At 41.7% G+C, this 18,305-nt stretch overlaps 1 protein-coding gene across 1 annotated transcript; it reads left to right on the forward strand.

Moving 5' to 3' along the window:
* Positions 1-2,037: 2,037 nt before the first annotated feature.
* On the forward strand, positions 2,038-12,118 carry LOC147899803 (DNA ligase-like protein). Its single transcript, XM_087377086.1, has 12 exons — positions 2,038-2,639; positions 2,729-2,783; positions 3,003-3,102; positions 8,668-8,878; positions 9,034-9,135; positions 9,229-9,291; positions 9,626-9,765; positions 9,964-10,573; positions 10,853-10,958; positions 11,100-11,161; positions 11,316-11,468; positions 11,552-12,118. The coding sequence occupies exons 1-12, from the start codon at positions 2,142-2,144 to the stop codon at positions 11,816-11,818; spliced, it is 2,367 nt and encodes a 788-aa protein (XP_087233212.1). The 5' UTR covers positions 2,038-2,141; the 3' UTR covers positions 11,819-12,118.
* Positions 12,119-18,305: the final 6,187 nt, after the last annotated feature.

Here is an 18,305-nt window from a genome sequence, read left to right on the forward strand (position 1 = left end):
GTAGGAGCTCTTGTGATGCCCAAAAGCAACAAGGAATGGCATCGCAGCAGCACAGTACTGGCAAAGCTTCCTAAACAATTCTACAAGAGAATTGGTGAAGGAAGAAGAAGGAAAGCTTAAAGGAGAAGAAGGACAAGCAATTTGATAGAATGGTAGGGGCTCTTGTGTTGCGAAAAGTGACAAGGAATGGAATTGCACTAGCATAGTATGTGCAAAGCTTCCTAAAATTTATACAAACGTATTAGTGAAGGAGCAAGAAAGAAAGCTTGGAGGGTTCAAAACTTGGTTGATTGTAGTCTATGGTAGAAAATCACCTGAAGTTCCTTAATAATGGCAGGCAGCCTAGGGGGAAGTTTGCATTTTTGAGCTCTACTTGAGCCACTTGTCACAATCATGGGCATTGATTTTGAGCAAATCTAATGGTGTGAAAAGCAAGGTGCAAAAGCATAGGTAAGCTTTTTATCAAAAGGATGGGAGAAAAGCATATAAGTGCTTTTGTCATAAATCTATATAATTTGTAACAAGCACATGATTGTCAGCATTGTTTGTGTCTCCAAGCAACACTGGAGAGGTCTGGTGCTTGTAGTGTCTTCAACCAACAGTGTAGAGATTCCGAGGTAGGATTCTCTCCCAGTCGATGTGGGTTCGGTATTTTTTGTTTATAGATTTGAGGTTGCGAGACGATTGAATGATTAGAGCTCTATGGGAATGATGCTGATTGATCGATCCATCTACCTATCACTCCGCGTGTTAGCTACAATGGAGACACTGCAATGAGGTTGTCGGAAGCCAGCCAGCCTCCATGATTTGGTGTTAAGTAGCTGCAAGCATTCAACATGGATTTGTGTTTAAGCAGGTGCTAGCACATAAGTGTAACAAGGGCCTTGAAGAGATGAAGGCGAGCGTGGCATAGCCTTGGCATGTGAAGCTTTGGAGAGCCTCGCGATGACCTTATGGTCTACTCTCACAAGCCTGAAAGCTTAACTTACTACAATATTCAGACTCCCATTTTCCTGTGGTTGGAGAGGCATGTAACGCTAGAGCTAAGTGGAGAGTGAGAATGTTACGTGCTCTGCTTCTGACTTCCTCTAATGATAGTTGTCTTTTTGTGTTGTCCACAGTCTCCTGAACGATTTGAGAATGTTGAAATCATCCCGCTCAGGACACACGCAGATCCTCTCAGGCTTACATTGGCAAGTTTTCGAGATATTGCCTCTAAGATCAAATAAATTGCTAAAAGACAAAGATAATTTAAATTTTGCTTATCGCGTTGCTCGTAGTGATTTTTTTCGGCGTTTCGACTACAATTACGCCTATCGACATTCAAGTAATATGCCCGTTTCTTATCCATTTGCGAGACTTATCCTCAGCACTAATATTCTCGGTGTTTATATTCTCGACGTTATCTCGGCACCCAAGAAAGGCCCTATTCTCTCGAATTATAACTCTTTGGGGAAGGAAGCGCGCCGCTTCTTCGTCCACACTATGTGTGGTTATAATAATTATATATTATATATTATATATTATCATATAAATATATCCAATTACTTGTCCATTGAAAATTTATTGTTTTCAATCTAAATTCTTACAACATTCCTCTTGTTTAATGCACGTTGTCGATGCAAGGGAGCAATGAAATCCAAGATGGATGGAAGATTGACGGATGATGACACCTTTATTCATATGGTTCTAGTCCATGTGATAATATCCTATAGACTTTAACGATGATCACTTATTGTATCGCCTTTTTTATGTATTTGTTGGACTTGAGCTTCCAAAATATGGACATCACGAAATCAAATCACCACCCTTGAGATTTGCAGGGAAGGGGCCGTGTGTCGCGTCTCATGTCCACTATTTTTCTAGTTGATTTTCTCCAAAAAAAATTGATGAAATACTAGTTACTTGCTCCTAGGCGTGCCGCAAGCAAATCTAGTTCATTGTAATTGTACGTATCTGTGTGTGTGTGTGATGTGCCTACGTCTTATATTATATAAGTCGAATTTTGTTGGGCAGCTTGGCGCCATATTTCAAAAATTGTTGTGGCAGTGCAAATTTGCCATCGTCGACTTGCAGGATAGAGGCAAGGAGCGAGCCGACGTTCGAAGCATTACAAACAAGTGGCAGAATCAGGATTCAGAATGTCAAGCATAGAGAGTGATGATGACGACTTTCTCCTCTTTGCCAAAGGGACATTGGCGTCTCCCAGAAAATCTCTTAAAAGATTAAAGAAAGGTCTTGCTGAAATGCCAGAGGCAGATGACTCGTGCTCAGGAAAGGAGGACAAGCACAAGCACGGAGGCCTCGGCAAGGCAAGTTCTAGTATCAAGTTTCAGTCAGCTGCGGAGCCTACTTTGGTACATATGCATGTGAAGGCAACCCTTCCAAGCAACGAAGCAGAATCAAATATTGAAGCCAAAGCCTGTGATTTCTCTGACGACGAGGAAGAAGGGGCCGAAAGCGATGAAATGAGTGAAGCTGCACAAGAAAACGATGATTTAGAGGAACTGGTAGATGAAGACGATGAAGAAGCAATTCTGAACCTGCTTGCAAAGGGGAGGAGGGTGCTTGAAGAATCGACTCCAAAGCTCTTGGACGCAGAAAGACCTGCTGAGAACGATTTCGCAACAAGAGGAAAGGTCGGCAAGGGTAAATTTGGCATTGCATAGTGCACTATCTTGCCTTCTCTCCTTATCTCTTGATAGGGTCACCCGTTTGGGCTTTTCAGGTAAGAATGGCTGAATTGGACGAAATGCATGCACAATCCCAACGGCTTCTTCGGGGTACCTGACGTCCGTCCTACCTCGTTTCTCTCTCTCTCTCTCTCTCTCTCTCTCTCGCACGCTCTCTCTCTCTCTCTGTCTCTCCTATAATAAAAATCTAGATTACGATCAGCTGAAAGTAACCTTTGCTGTTGATGCTTAAATCAGAAATCTCTCCTATAATAAAAATCTAGATTACGATCAGCTGGAAGTAACCTTTGCTGTTGATGCTTAAATCAGAAACTACATGCGTCTCCTTCAGACCTCAACAGCCAGCTGGGAAATCTATCTCTTCTGTGCTTGAAAAAATTCGCACGCGGAAGCTGCAGCTTGCTCAAGGGTAAGGTTGTGCTCCTTGAATTGGTCATCCTGAAAGTCGTGTATCGATCCATATGTTCAATCATTTACTCGAGCAATCCGCACAGTTTGAATTCACGCCAGTATAGTGTAGGATCCCTTGCTTTGATACCTTTGGCCTCCCATTATCAATGACTCCTTTTACACATCTTAACTCTTAATGTAGGTGCCTCACTGTGTTCATTTTTGTACAACTTGTTGCTCTGATCCTCCTATGGGACTATTCGAATATGCTCTTGTTAAATTGAGACATTTGTGTTGGTGAGTTGCCAATCGTCTATATGAACAGTACATTGCATTTGGACAATAGTCCTGCAAAAATAATGCATGTGACTCATCTTTCTAAGCTACCATATCCTACACGGGTGACTCTTCTTGTCGAATTAATCGACTCATCTTACTAAGCTACCATATCCTACACGGGTGACTCTTCTTAGTGAATTAATTGGCTATATGGACGCCGATTGATTCAGTTCTTGAATGTATGGCATAGGTGCACTTGGAATACTTCTTTCCAGTACTTTTGTTTGGTTCTGTTTGTGCTGGTTTTGCGAGTGAGAGATCAAATGAAATGATATGTATGGCTAATGTCTTCTAGAGAACAAGATCTATGATGAAGATAAGCATATGAATTTTTTCGTGCAGACAAAAGTAGCTACGCCACTCACACAGATGATGAAATTGAGGAACCCTCAGACTATTTGTTTTTTAACTCCAAAGTTTTAAATGATTTCTTTCTGTGCTTCTGAATCTCTCTGATGTAACTGTCAATTCAAACAGATCGTAGAGAGTAAGAGGCTGCAAGTTCTTGATGTACTTAATTGCTGCAATAGAGCAGTACATCACCTTCATCTTTCCACCGATGCACTTGTATATAGCTTGCAAATCCACCCTTCTTGGCTAGGTCTGAAAACTGACTTGTACCTTGCATATTATTGTGCCATTCTCACAGGAAAACATGTGAATGCTCTCAAAAAATGTGCCAATGTTTCTGATTCAGCTGGTAGATGCCTGGAGCATCTGCACATGACCACCAAATAGATGGAATTGATAAAATATCCAACTAGCTACCTCTCACTTGTGACGATTGGGCAGTCCATTGCTTAAACAACCAGCAATTATTGGCTCTATTTGCTGCCAAACTGAGCAAAATCCTTGAAATTCGACAAATAATGCAGGACTGAAGTGAAAGTCAGGGATGAAGTAGATCCCCCATGGGATACAAACAGGCAGATCCCTGATGTAAATGCTCGAGCCAGTACTGATCTGATAGATGCTCCAGGCAGTACTGATGCTGATGGTGGACCCTAGTGTCTAGAATGACAGACAATTTAAAAGACTGTAAATTCTCCAGGCAGTACTGATTCTCAAGGTGGATCTCAGTGTCTAGAATGACAGTCTCTTTAAAAGAGAGAACTACGTGATTAGGCCATATGATAGAAATTGTGAGCATTGCGTGATATACTTGTTCATGCTAGAGGTATGCTGTATATTCTTCCTTTTACCAAATGTTTGATACCTTTATCCACCTCATCTATGCTAAAGAAACATCCAAGTCTATAGTAGAAATTGACACTTGTTTTCTTCATCCATTCCCTCTCGTATGGCCCTCTGACAGTGCTTTAATATACTCCCAGTTCACCTGCATGTAATTCCTTCCAAGATCTTCTTGGGTGCTGCAACCAAAGTTTCCATGATTGCTCTGGCTAGTTCTATAAAAAGAATGTTCTCTTTCTTAAAATATAATTGTTTTCTTGTATTCATGTTCTTTGGCATCTTCTGCTTTGCCCTTGCTGTTTTGCAATTCTCGTCATGTGTTACAACACATACCTTTGCTCCTGCCTTTATCCTTTTACAAATAGAGCTCCGCCTTGCATTCATTTCTCCCAATGCTGCAGGCCATTGTGTTTCCTGCACCCTTGCCTTTAAGTCTCCTTTGTATTGTTGACATTTCCTGAAGTCAATATGAATGGGTGTGGTCTCGTATTTTATTCTCGTATTTGGCTTTTTTCCTCTAACTCCTTTGAGATGAAATCTAATAGGCATGTAAGGCGATTAGACATTTTCTCTCCTGCGTCTAATTTTACAGTTTCAAAAAGGTTTTTGGCCATATTTGGAGATAGTGGCACCCACAGAAGGCGAGTAAACGTTTTCCCATTGCTGTTATTTCTCCTTTTCCTTCTGAGACCCTTGTCCAAATTGTTGCGTCCTCTTCATTCCTGTCCATTTTCTCCATCCATAAAGGGTTTCTGCCTTTCACTGTTATTGCCGCTTGTCTAGATCCTTTATGGGCATTGAAGTCTGTGGTCACCTACTAAGATAAAAGCTTCTTCTTTTGTAAGTCTTGACTATTTGGTAGAAGGGATCCCTTTTAGAAAACTAGCTCCTTTGTAGATAGGGGATTTAAGAGAAGCATAATTGCATGCTGCAAGGAAGCATCTTTGCTGCCCATGCATGATTTCTAACCATATAAATGTCCCATCTGTTCCAAGGCTTCTCTTGAATTCCTTTATTATGCAATCCGCCCATCTCATGTGCCACTTATGTACTCCTTTTTATTCCATATGGAATGCTTGACAAGCCATATGTTTGTGAGAGTTCATTTCCTTCATGATCCCATGTCTTCATGGTAATGAAAGGATCAACATTTGCAAGAAGAGACTCTAAGGAGTTCATTTACATTCCAAACATTATCATCATAGTTGCACGAAACGGCCGTTTCTTGGCTGGAAACGAAAACGGCGAAACGGAAACGGCGTTTCTTGAAGAAACGGCGTTTCGTAAAACCTGTTTTTGCCCTAAATCCCAAAAGTCGTGATTTCCCCGCCTGGCTCCATTTTTCGCCGCCTCCCGCCGATCGCACTCCTCCTGTGCATCCTTGCTGCTCTCTCCACCTTCTCTAAGCTCTCTCCATCCCTCCATCCTTTGCTCTTGGACTCTCCATCCCGTTTTCCTCGGACCTCCATCCTTCTCTCTCCATCCTCTTCATCCTTTGCTCCATCTTCTCCATCCTGCAAAAGCTGCAGCTTGGCAGCCTGCTCTCCATCCCTCCATCCTTCTTCTCTCCATCCTCTCTTTAATCTTACCTGTAACCTCTCCATCCTCCTTCACTTCTACCTCTAAGCTCTGATCCTCCAGGCTCCTTTCACCTCTCCATCCTCTTTTACCTCTGAGCTCTCCATCCTCCTTCTACCTCTCCATCCTTTCTCACTTGTGACCTCTCCATCCTCCTTCTCACCTCTCCATCCTCCTCAATGCCGAGAGATGCTTATTGGGTCCATGTCTCCCTCCTAGATAGTTATAAAGGAGGCACTGGCTCCAAGAAGTATGAATGATGCATTGATGCTTGAAGGCTGAATCTTCAAGTCTAGATAATTGTATTATGTATGATTTGCAAATTGCACTCTATTGATAATTATATTATGTATAAAAAATAAAATTCTATACATAAATTGTATCATATTGCCGTTTCTTCCGTTTCCGTTTCGGCGGGGCCCGGAAACTCCGTTTCTTCCGTTTCTTCCGTTTCCGTTTCGGCTGGTAACTATGATTATCATGAGGGTCTCTAGTTGCTATGTGTTACTGCTGGTTTGTCCTCTAAAAAATCATCACTTTACCATTGTTCAAAATAGTCATTCTTCCTTCTTTCTTGGTTATCTTCCATCCTTTCCACAAATCGTGTTGTGGTGGGATCTTCATTTATTCATATGTTATAACCCTTTAGGTGGGCTCTATGCTTCAAGGCCCTCATCATCACCTTGTTGTTAGATCTATACATTGATGTCTATTCGTAGACACTGCATTCCAAGTGAGAAACCTTGCAAAACAGCCTGTGGATCAGGCTGGTGGCATTGCTGCTGTATTTTTCCTTTATGTGTGCGTACGCTTGGCAATGGAGGAGCATATGTTCCTCGTTTTCGTCCTCCTTGTGGGACAAAATTTACAGAGACTTGCATTCAGGGACGTTGTGGGTCTTGTCTACCTACCCTTCTCCACCTCTAGTTCATGAGAGCTGGTCCTCACTTTACAGATTAAATGCTGTTTGTACCATGATATGTCCTGGACAAGATAATCCTGAATTTCATACCTGTCCATTTGATTGATCTCTCGTTTGTAGAAGCCCATCTTCGGGCCTGGGTCTTACCATTGTTTCTGTAGCATTTTCTGCATGACCAGATTTCTGATCTCTTCTCCATCGTCTGGGATATTGGTAGCCAGTATTTCCCACTGTTCCATCCTTTTAGCTCCCTCTCCGTGCCATAGTTGCCAGACGTTTGGAAATGCGTTTCCAAACGTTTGCAAAGTTTTCCAAACCTGTTTCAATTCAGGCACTTGTTTTACCAAAAATTATATGCCTACTATATAAGTACACATTCTTGGGACCTAAAATGCATGATTTCATGCACTAATGGCACCTAGAACACTGAGGAACATAGAGGAAAACATTTCAGCAATCTAATATGTTCATACACTTAGAAGTGAGCCCGGCAAGGCGTTTTCCAACAAAGCGTGATGGCAACAGCTCCTTTGACTGTTTTGATAAAAAATAGCGCCGAAAATTGACCTTAGGGCCTTTTGCCCCAAAAACCACTGCCAAAAAAATGCGTTTTTTATTTCCAAACGTTTGGCAACGTTTGAAAATGTTTCAAAAAATAAAAAACGCGTTTTATTCTATGCTTTGTGCCACCCTTTGATTCTTGTGGCGTCCAATGCTTTTTGTGGGATCTTGCTTGTATCGATCTTTCCAAGCTTGAGAGGTAACACCTTTAACCTATTAACCACGTACACCCAAAAAAAAAAGAGAGGACATGTGGCAGCTTGGAAGAGAAGAGCCTGCCACGTGTCATAAAGAAGGAGCTCTTGGATGGAGGCTTGGAGGGGGGAGGAGATGGAAAGACAAGAGGCAGGCTTTGGGGAGGAGGTGGAAAGACAAGAGGCACCTTTAGGGGCAAGGAGGAGATAGAAGGTCAATGGAATGTAGGAGATGGAAGGTCACCTTTGGGAGGAAGGAGGAGATGGAAGGTTGATGGAATGAAAGGAGATGGAAGGTCTCAGAGCCATGGGTTAGGACTTAGCCAAAATTTCAAAATCCAATCCAAGTATGCGAGGTGAATTGATTAGCAATTTAAGAATCAAAGATAGACCTTCAGATGGGGAGTGATTGAGGATGGTCATGCATCTTTGCCTGTGCAAAGAACGGGTTCAATACTCGTCTCTCTTTAAGCAGGATGGGGTATGGGGTTTTGACTTTCACCTCCAACTCACTGATGAGAGAATGTTTGTGGATGGTCTCTATCCTTTTCCAATATGCTTGTATAAACGGTAGTGCTCTACGGTGCCCAGCTTGGGCACCTGGGCTATCCACAGAGAGAGAGAGAGAGAGAGAGAGAGAGAGAGAGGTTTACAATGTTCGCGAAGTATTCTCGGGATACTATTAAGTAGAGCTGTTTAAGATTTTTCTATGTATAGCTGTCTAATAGGGTTTTTCTTTGATTTTCATCAAAAGTGCTGCAAGTAACTTTGTCAATATACCTGCTCTATGAAGCAGATCAGAGAAGAAACCTTTATCTTATCTTCAAGAAGCAGTAAGCTCTGTTATACCAAGTGGAAATGAATTTAGCGACAAAGATACATCTGTAGACCTTTGCAATGAAGAAGAAGCAATGGAAGTAGATGAGTCCTTTCAATACAAAGAACATGCTGACAACCTACCGGGAAACAATGAATTTGATGGTGGAGCCTGCAGGACTAATCTAGAGGTTTGTATTTTGTACAAAATGGAAAGCTCTGATTGATTAATGAAAAAGCAGTAACTTATCATATTTAAAATTTGCACTCTCCTGGAATCGGCAGCCATGTTCATGTGTGAGATTCTTACCAGATGAGTCTCTGAATTTACTTTTTCATGTTGCAGGATGAAGATACAGTCTGCAAAGTAATACAAAGTGAAGCAATGGTGACCAGCAGTGTTCTCAGCACACCTGAAAGGCATATTGGCGCGTCTAGACTTGATGTTGTGAGTGACAAACACAGTTTATAACCCAATGAGCAAGCTCTGCTTGTCAGATTTTCTTTCTCAGGTTTGTTTTCTCTTTATTACTCTTTGCAGATTACAAGCAATGACTTATTTGGAAGCGGAGATGCTTTTCGTGCACCTATAGAGGACAGCCAGGCATGATCTTCATACTGCATTCTTCCTTTATCTTTTTATTAGCTTCAATGCATTCTATTGTCATCAATAGTGATGGAATTTTCCTACTTGAAAAACTGTTATTAACCTCTGGAAGAGCATACCAAATGGCAAAGAGTAAAATCAGTCTTTTCCCTTTGGTATGCTCTTCCAGAGGTTAATCGCAGTTTTTCAAGTAGGAGTCCTTCAAAAAAAGAGATTGGTCTTTTAGATCATGATGATACAGTGATGTATTCTTTTGGGTTTACATTAAAAGCAACTTCAGTCATTGTGCACTACAAACCTGATATGGTGATTTGTTTATTCTATATGGCAGGATTTATTATGCCATTCTCAACAAAATGATCCCAAAGATCTGGGTGAAAATGTTGCTACAAACCTGGAAGATGGAGTCTTAGGTTGTGTTCCCCAGCTGAATTTGCATCTCCATACAGAGACCCAAGATGATATTGAACAGTAAGTTTAAGGTTGCACTTCTTCTTTGGAAGTTGAATTTGGGTGGTCCAAAATTCTAATATCAGATCCTTCCCTACAAAGATGTTTGAACTCTTTCATAAGTCAATGTATGCATGTCACTTAAAGTGTTTTTCTTGGTTGACATCCATACCTGAGGTATCCTTACAGAGACACACTTTGTTCCTTCATGAATTGTAGCTGGCTTGATGAAAATAGTAACAAGGAGAATCTGGATCCAACCCTCAGGGAACAGAATGAAGTTTTGCATCTAGCTACTGCTCCTGCTGTAAGGTTCCTGATTGATGATGAGGCAGAGGACGAAGATGAAGATCTTCTTGGTGTGGGGGAGGAAGAGGATCCAGATGAAGGCGAAGATCTGAAGGATCTGGTAGCACACGATATCCATCAGGAGGACGCGGGTGATGTGCATAAGCGTGCTGAATTGCATCGTAAATGGCTAGAGCAGCAAGATGCTGTGATGACTGATGACATCCTACTTAGACTGAAATCTGGATGGATACCAAGGGAAAGCCAGAAGCGAGGCTTAGACTTTCTTGAAGAAGATGACGACATGGTTGCAGAAGTTGACGTAGATGAACTAAAGGAAGTGGAAGAGACCCAATTGGAAACAGCGTTACATAGGCTTTCTGAGTTTCCTGATGACAATGACCAGGATGTGAATGCACTAAAGGATGAGAATTACCAAGGTGAGACTAGGGTAACAAAAGAGTTTGATGAGATTCGTGAGTCGTCCGATGATGAGGAGGCAGAGCAAAGAGCGTTGCGGCAGTGGTTTTTTGAAGAATCTGTAAGTCAAAGTGTGTCTTTTTGTGCATGAATATGGAAGCCATACTTCAATGAAGATTGATTGTACGGGTAGGAGAGAACCATATTTATGATCTGATAGGAATATGATGAGTAGATAACATGAAAGGACACAGCCACAATGATGAGTTTATTTTCTGTTTCAATGTGCTTGTGTTCAGAAATTGGCTTATACATGGTATTCAAGGTGCTTACTTGATTTTCTTGTGCATATTTGTGAAAGTCATGAACTAAACAAGTTTGTCTTGTACTGCTTGTGAAGGAGGAACAAGAAGAGTTTATTCTACCTGCAGATGATGAATCTTCAAGGGAAGTCTATGAACTTATCAACAAAATTAATGTAGCTACACACAAAAAAATGAAGATAGGTAAGACAAAATATGCTGTTCCTTTCCAGGTCTGCTTAAAAACTGTGCTTATGAACGAAAATGTTGGTACATATTCTGTTTGGTTTACTGGGATTGATGCTCACTGCAACCTTATATTCTCTAAAACTGGTGAATGTTTAGGGTCAGTTGGAAGCAGAAGTTTAAGTGGAATGTCAAAAACCAGCCCTTGTTGGATTTCAAAGGTCAGACACTCTTTGCAATCCTTAAAAAACCTTTACTGTGGTTCTACCTTATCAAACCTGCCGTTTTAGAGAACACCTAAAAGTATGCAGTACTGTGACACGACTACCAACTTGAAAAACTTACATTAAAGGTTCCTTTATTTGTGCTTTCTAGTCTTCTTTTCTGCGGAGAACTGCAAGCTCATCCTTGCAGCCAGTACAAAGGCAAAGCTCCAGTGGATCTGGCACAAGGTCTTTCATATTTGGACGGGATGATAGCAACAGCAGTCACAGTCTGTCAACAAATGTGGATCATCTAGTGGAGATGGTATTGTTAGCATCATATCTCTCATGCTGCGTTCCATTACTATTTGACTGGTTTAATTTCAGCGTGACATACTTGCCATTCAGGAACTCAAGGAAAATCTAGAGCCTCTTCAAGGCCCAAGGAAAGATGGTCCAGAAATTCAGCCCGGAGGAGTTCCAGTGAAGAAGAACCAGAAACCCAGTAAAGAGTTGAGGTCAGGTCTTTCTTTGTTTGAAATATTAAAACGCCAAACGACAGATTTGGACCAAGCTATACAGAACAAGAACTGTGGTGGAACTGGAAGAAATGTTGTCCCCATCTTTACGGCATTCAAACCCTTCAAGTCTAATAGAGCTCCTCGTGGAGCTTGACAATGTGTAAAATCGTTGTAGGCCAAAGAGATCAAATACTACTTTCTACATGAACCCATTTCATTGCATGCTAATGTTAGGTTAGTTGGAGGCCTTAGCGACTTCCTAGAATTGGTTGGGTGTAGCAAAGGCCGGAAGCTCCAATCAACAAGAAGATTGCTTGAGTAATGGTACCTTAGCAAAGCATACCGAATCAGGAATATATTCCTTTCTTTTACAGGCACCGATGCATGTATGTTAATTCTTTGTACGTTCTTTGTACAAGTACTCCGGTTCATGCATAACACTTGATTGAATCTAATTTATATTGGCTAAATTCATACTTCTGGCCTAAGTATACCAGAGTTCAAAGGAAAAGGGATTAACTCCAGTGAGGTTGTCTCGCTGCCATGATATGCATCCAAATAATCTTGTAATATTTTGTTTTCTGCTTAAACTTTAATTTGAACGGAAACCAGAGCAAGATCATTTTGATCACGCACCCAACAGGAATTATTAATATTGTTATTCTGTATCTTAGAGCCCTAAGAGTTAAAAAGTTACCAAAGCATGATATGAGGGCTGAGACGAGGGGAAAAGGGGATGAGAGAAGGCTGACAAGGATTCACGGATTAAAAGAGCTTGGAGAGGGAAAGGGATTGTTGGAGATCAACATAGCGGCAAATCAATCAGCTTCTCTTGCCAACTATTGTTCCAAAACAAAGCAAATCAACTGAAAATTTAATACGAATGTTGATGCGGTGTTATGGTTCCCTCTTTTGAAATAGACTGCATGTATGTGGTCGATGTTGTTGATTACTACACAGACATGGTTGAAGCATTCCAAACGCCCTACATGCTTTGAATCGAAAATTGTCACACCTCACGAAGAGGTGATGTGGTTACGGTGCAAGGGTGACGCAGCTGATCTTCTAACGACCTTGATTGCACATCTCTTCTCTATTGTACTTCCTCTCATGACTGCTTTTGAGCCCACACTTGTGACATGAAAAACCTTAAGTTGACATGCATGAGTCAACTTTGAAGCATTCAATGAAATTCTTTGGTGCCATTTGACCTCAAATAGCTCAAGATCTTTGTACACACACATGACACGAACTAAAAAGTGATGAGAATCTACTAATTCTACCAAATAAGTGGACATGTACTGAAGACTACAAAAATAAAAGACAAGGATGAACAAGTTTATACAAGGTGTCTTTGATCCCCAATAAATATAGAATGTCAATCGAGGTGTAACTCAAGAGTGAGAAATCAATGAGATTCATCATGTGGAAGAGCTAAAATTGATGGTAAGAATGAAGAAACAATTGATGAGGAAGACAATGATCCTAGTTGAAATGAGAGATGTCATTATAAGGAAATTCTTAGCTATGTCTCTAGTTGCTTGAGAATCCCCTATATAGTAGTCCTAATCAATATCTTCCACGAGTATAATGAAGTAGGAAATTCACATGTTTCATAATGAACTCATTAAATCCTTATCTTCTTTATTCATTGAACAAAAATCCAATAGCAAAAGGCAAAGAGGATGAGAGAGAGAGAGAGAGAGAGAGGGAGAGAGGCTTCTTCTCTACATTCATGTGCTTCTTTAGATGTGAAAGTTGAGGTGACAAGTTCCACCTGTTGAGATATGGTGCCATGAGCACATAGATTAAAGGACTAAGGTATGGTATAGGAAAGAATTAAAGTAGCCACCCTAGGATGTGGACTACAAGATGTGGAGATGTGGATTGAGGATATCCACAAGGAGAGATGTAGATGAGAGGATCACACATGTGTTGGCTATTCAAAGGGCTCTCTCTATATAAGAAGCCTATCATGTATTGTTGATTACAAGCACATTGGAATAGATTTGCAATAGATTGAGTGTTTCATACTTCCTGTCTCTCTCCCCATGGCTTTCCATATTTGGTTTGATTCTCCGTGATCTTTGTGCTGAATAAGTGATTGATTAGGCTAGTACGATCCACACTTTGTCATGGTATCAGAGCTTAGGTCTAGTCTCTTAGATCAGTTATAGGCATGCCTTAGGAGCTCATGAGTTCTCCTAGGTTAGTTTTAGTTTTAGATTGAAAGTTCTTTCTTGGTTTCTTAATGTTTTCGTGAAAGAAGAGTTCATGAAATTTCTGTCTTCCAATTGTGAGAGAGAAAGAGTGTGTTGAGTCTCCAAAAAGACACTTCTGTTCATAGATGAAAAGAGAGCTTTGTGAGCCTATCTACATCTACTTCAACCTAGCCAAGCAACTGGCATAGCAAACGGCTCTAGCTTATCTACAATGCTACAATCAAGCAAAGTAGCTTCTCTATAACAGCCTCCCTTAGCTAAAGATCTTGACTCTTCCTTTGCCCCTGGAGCCAAAACTCCCAAAGCGGTGCGATAGCATCTTGGAGTCAACAAGATGCAGCTTGAACTTGAAAGATGGTGAAGCAAACTGTGAACGATTGGTTATAGATTTACAGCGGCGGCCATACGTTCTATCCTTGCGCCAAACGTCAAAATTTCAAGGATGCTACATCAGCCATAATCACATCTCGGCTAGCTTGGAAATGTTCGCCTGTAGAGACCTTAGGAGTTGTCGTTATAGCCGGCCATCAACACAGATTTCCATGGCTTCTCTATCTCGGTTTCCACAAGCTTCGAGCCTCACGCAATGAACGGACTGCAGCACCGAGCAATGGTAGTGGCGCCCTCTATCAGCTCTTTGTTTCCACGCTCAGCATAGCTCAACGCACACGTCCAACACACAGTGAGCGAAGCAGTAGACACGTCCTCCCAGCAGCTCTGAAAAATTGTAGTTAGCGCCATCGCCAACGCCTTCTTCAACACAGACTCGCCAAAGCTCTCGCCTCACAGCTCCAGTGCTCCCATATTATTCCGCTTCAAGGACCCGCAGCTACAACGACCCGCTCTTTCCGTGCGATGGCTCCTACAACATCGAAACTCCGACTCTCCAACCAGGCCAACGGGCCGTGTCCAGACGCCTCTCATGTGGCTCCATCAAGCTCCAAGCTCCCTCGATGGACTGCGCCTTCTCTGCCTTTGCTCCACCTACGGCCTCTGCAAGCTAGACCTGCAGTAGAAGATACGCCAACAGCACACGACTACGTCTCCTCCAAACGATCGGCTCTGCGACGCGCCATAGCTCCCAGCCTCCAAATCCACAACAATCCAAAGCCACCAAGGTCACCATTGACTGACACATGGCAGATAGGATTGGTCAAGTAACTGTGGTTAAGATGCACCATGGTTAGGTTTCAGTCATGTAACTATGGGGAAGACTATCCACGGTTAGGTTTAGGGTTAGGATTGGTTAATATGCCACATCACCTATAGTGCCACCTAAGCACATAGCCCCTTGCCAAGCACAGTTTGTAAGCAGGATATGAACTCTTGTGCCACATCATCAAGACCCCCTTCTTCACATAAACTTCGACAAAGCGTAACTTGCAATCCAGGAGGAATTTGCACACGCTCCAAAAAGGAAAAGTGATCTCCTTTTTGAGCTCTATGCACCTGTCAAGTCAGAATCATTGTATGCAATTAGACATTGCCAATATTGAAAGAAATCCATTGGTAAGACCTTTGCAACAAATGATAAAGCAATGCATGAATGCAAAAAGCATGCCAAAAGCACAAGTGGATGACCATAGCATGAAGCATGGCATCCACACATAAAGCATCAAGGCACATGGAAGAACAAAGCATCATGCATGAAGCTACACAAGGAAGAAGATTGCAGATTGAAGAACCAGTAGGTCAACTACACAGCATCGTCATCAAGCCATGAGCCAAATGGTGACATCAATGGAATGTATTGAGAAACGAAAACCCTTACCAACCTTGCCTATATGTTTGTAATCAAACCTAACCACCTGAGAGTAGCTATGAAAGCACCCAGGGGAGGTATTGACATGTAAACCACACTTGACCACCTTAAGTAGTAATGCATGCACTAAGGGGAGGTGATGGAATGTAACTCACATTTGACCACCTTGTAGTAGCCAAAGGATCATGGCACCAAGGGGAGGTGTTGAGATATGGTGCCATGAGCACATAGATTAAAGGGCTAAGGTATGGTATAGGAAAGAATTAAAGTAGCCACCCTAGGATGTGGACTACAAGGCTCTCTCTATATACGAAGCCTATCATGTATTGTTGATTACAAGCACATTGGAATAGATTTGCAATAGATTGAGTGTTTCATACTTCCTGTCTCTCTCCCCATGGCTTTCCATATTTCGTTTGATCCTTCGTGATCTTTATGCTCAATAAGTGATTGATTAGGCTAGTACGATCCGCACTTTGTCACCACCGCCACGCCCATTGTTTGTGCCCTCGAACATAGAGGGAAGGTCCCCAAACCTACTATTATGTGCCTAAGCTTGTTGACAAGTTTGTTATGTCTCTTGTTGTTGTGGTCCTCAGCTTTGCCATATCACTAGGGTTTGTTGGTCCATATTGTTGGTTGGAAAAACCCAAGTAATCATGCTCTTAGTGAAGTCTAGTTGTGCACCTTGATGGCACATATGTGCCAGAGTAGATTCTCCTAGTGTTGGACAACTTCATGAATGAAAGTCGCTAGGCATCTATTGTTTGGATAAGACAAGAAATTGGATAGGGGTCCATAACCATACTTGAAGAGACAATGAAATTGACCTCAAATCTCATAGTATATAGGTCATTTGAAAGGGAAATGCTCCTCTAACTTGATCTACTAATGATCACATAACGTATAGATGTGACCCTCTCTAGGTATGCCATTAGCCTACCGTCCACTCTCAATGCAAGGTCCTTGCGATGAGACACGAGATTACCTAGGTATCCTCAAGGAGTGGGGGAGTTGGATTTGTATAAACCCTAGTAGGTCAATGAATCCCTCATTTGTAATGGTCCCAACAGAAGTTGAGCTTCATAAGAAGCTCACTGGGTGTGGTCTTGAATGTCGGAGATCCTCTAGTTGACCTTAAGATATGTGATTGGGATGGAGGGGGCTTAAAAGCAATATTGAAAGCGTGATAACTAGACCATGTGGAGCCCCAAACTCTCAAACCATCTATGTATGCATGCATGTCAACAACTTTGATTACCCTCAGCTGCCAGAGTCATGGATGAAGATAGGGCCAACCATGGTAACCTACATTGGTTTTAAATATAAGAGCCATACTCTGTGATATAGTAGAGGTATGTGATAGTTGAAATGCTACATCAAGTTGTAGTGGGGATGCTTTGAACTTAACCAAAACTATATGATTCGGGGTTAACGGCTTATTGTGGACCATCTGTGATAGCAAGAGAACCTGAAGCCTCTCCACTCAAGCCAGATTTGCATATGAGAGGTTAGGTCCCCAAAAAGGACTACCATACATACCCACAGGGAGGACCATGGAGCTAAAGAAAAGAAACTTGGTTTGAGGATCTTGAAATTAGAGTCAAAGCACTACTGCTCAAGTCTAGCAAGCATGGTGTATCCCTCGCTTAGTTGAGCTTGCATCATTGGTCACATCATGAAAATCGAGCCAAAGCAAGTATGTATAGGATGCAACACCCCCATTGGTAATCCATTGAACTTGAAATGCTCTTTGTGCATGGATGGTTGGGATTTATTGAAGATTACGACCTAGTTTTACCAAGATTGACCTTCAAGTCATGTGTCTTGTAGTAGGTATGAAGTGCATGTTGGGATAAGTGTGATCAAGGGCTTGCTCTATGGTGCATGTGTGCATCTAGAGGAGTCACATGGGAGGTTCCTTTGATTTAGGCCAGTCCCACTGATGTAGGGGTTGATTGCCAATAATATAGGGGAGTTGCCTACACCATCCTCTCACTCTATATAATGAAGGACATTCCTTCATTCTAATACAATGGATTTTGCCTCACTTGAGCTCTCTCTCTCTCTCTCTCTCTCTCTCTCTCTCTCTCTCTCTCTCTCTCTGTGACATGATGCATCTATTCTATCCCACAATCTTCTACATTTGGTATCAGAGTTTGGTATCAGAGCTGGTAGGCTTTGGAGAACTCACTTTGGTAGTGCCACCTCATCATCTTCTCCATCACCTCTTTTTGAAGCTTTCTTCTTCCTTCCTTACAAATCAGAGAATGCAATTTCAGATTGAAGTTCAGTTGGGATTGATCTCTTGTCAAAATGCCAAGCTCTGAAGGTTCTTTCAATGCTAAGCACTTGAAGAAGACTACAAGAAGGACAAAGTTTAAAGTAAAGAAGACCCGAGCCAAGAAACTTTGGGAGAAGCCAACTGGGTATGAATATGCTAAACAATTAGGCTTTTCTGAATTTATCTCTAGCAATCTACATTTGTATGGTGAGGGAGATTTTTTTGTTCCACAAGATTAGTCATTTTGTAAGAGAGTAGACACTACCTGGAAAAGGTAAGACCCTTTCATGGCTACTTATAAAATTGACAAGTTCAATGGCCAAGGATTTCATACTTGGCTGATGAAGATAAAGTTTATGCTTATGAAAGAAAA

Source organism: Dipteris shenzhenensis, chromosome 7, assembly GCF_047967505.1.
Source record: "Dipteris shenzhenensis isolate YYH24624 ecotype China chromosome 7, Dip_SZ_1.0, whole genome shotgun sequence".
NCBI lineage: Eukaryota > Viridiplantae > Streptophyta > Polypodiopsida > Gleicheniales > Dipteridaceae > Dipteris > Dipteris shenzhenensis.

What these genes read in the sequence shown, in the direction of transcription:
- LOC147899803 (XM_087377086.1), top strand. Translation starts at nt 2,142, where the DNA reads ATGTCAAGCATAGAGAGTGATGATGACGACTTTCTCCTCTTTGCCAAA. An exon ending in ATTTCGCAACAAGAGGAAAG is followed by an intron (nt 2,640 to 2,728) that starts GTCGGCAAGGGT and finishes TGGGCTTTTCAG; the next exon opens with GTAAGAATGGCTGAATTGGA. An exon ending in ACCCAAGATGATATTGAACA is followed by an intron (nt 9,766 to 9,963) that starts GTAAGTTTAAGG and finishes CATGAATTGTAG; the next exon opens with CTGGCTTGATGAAAATAGTA.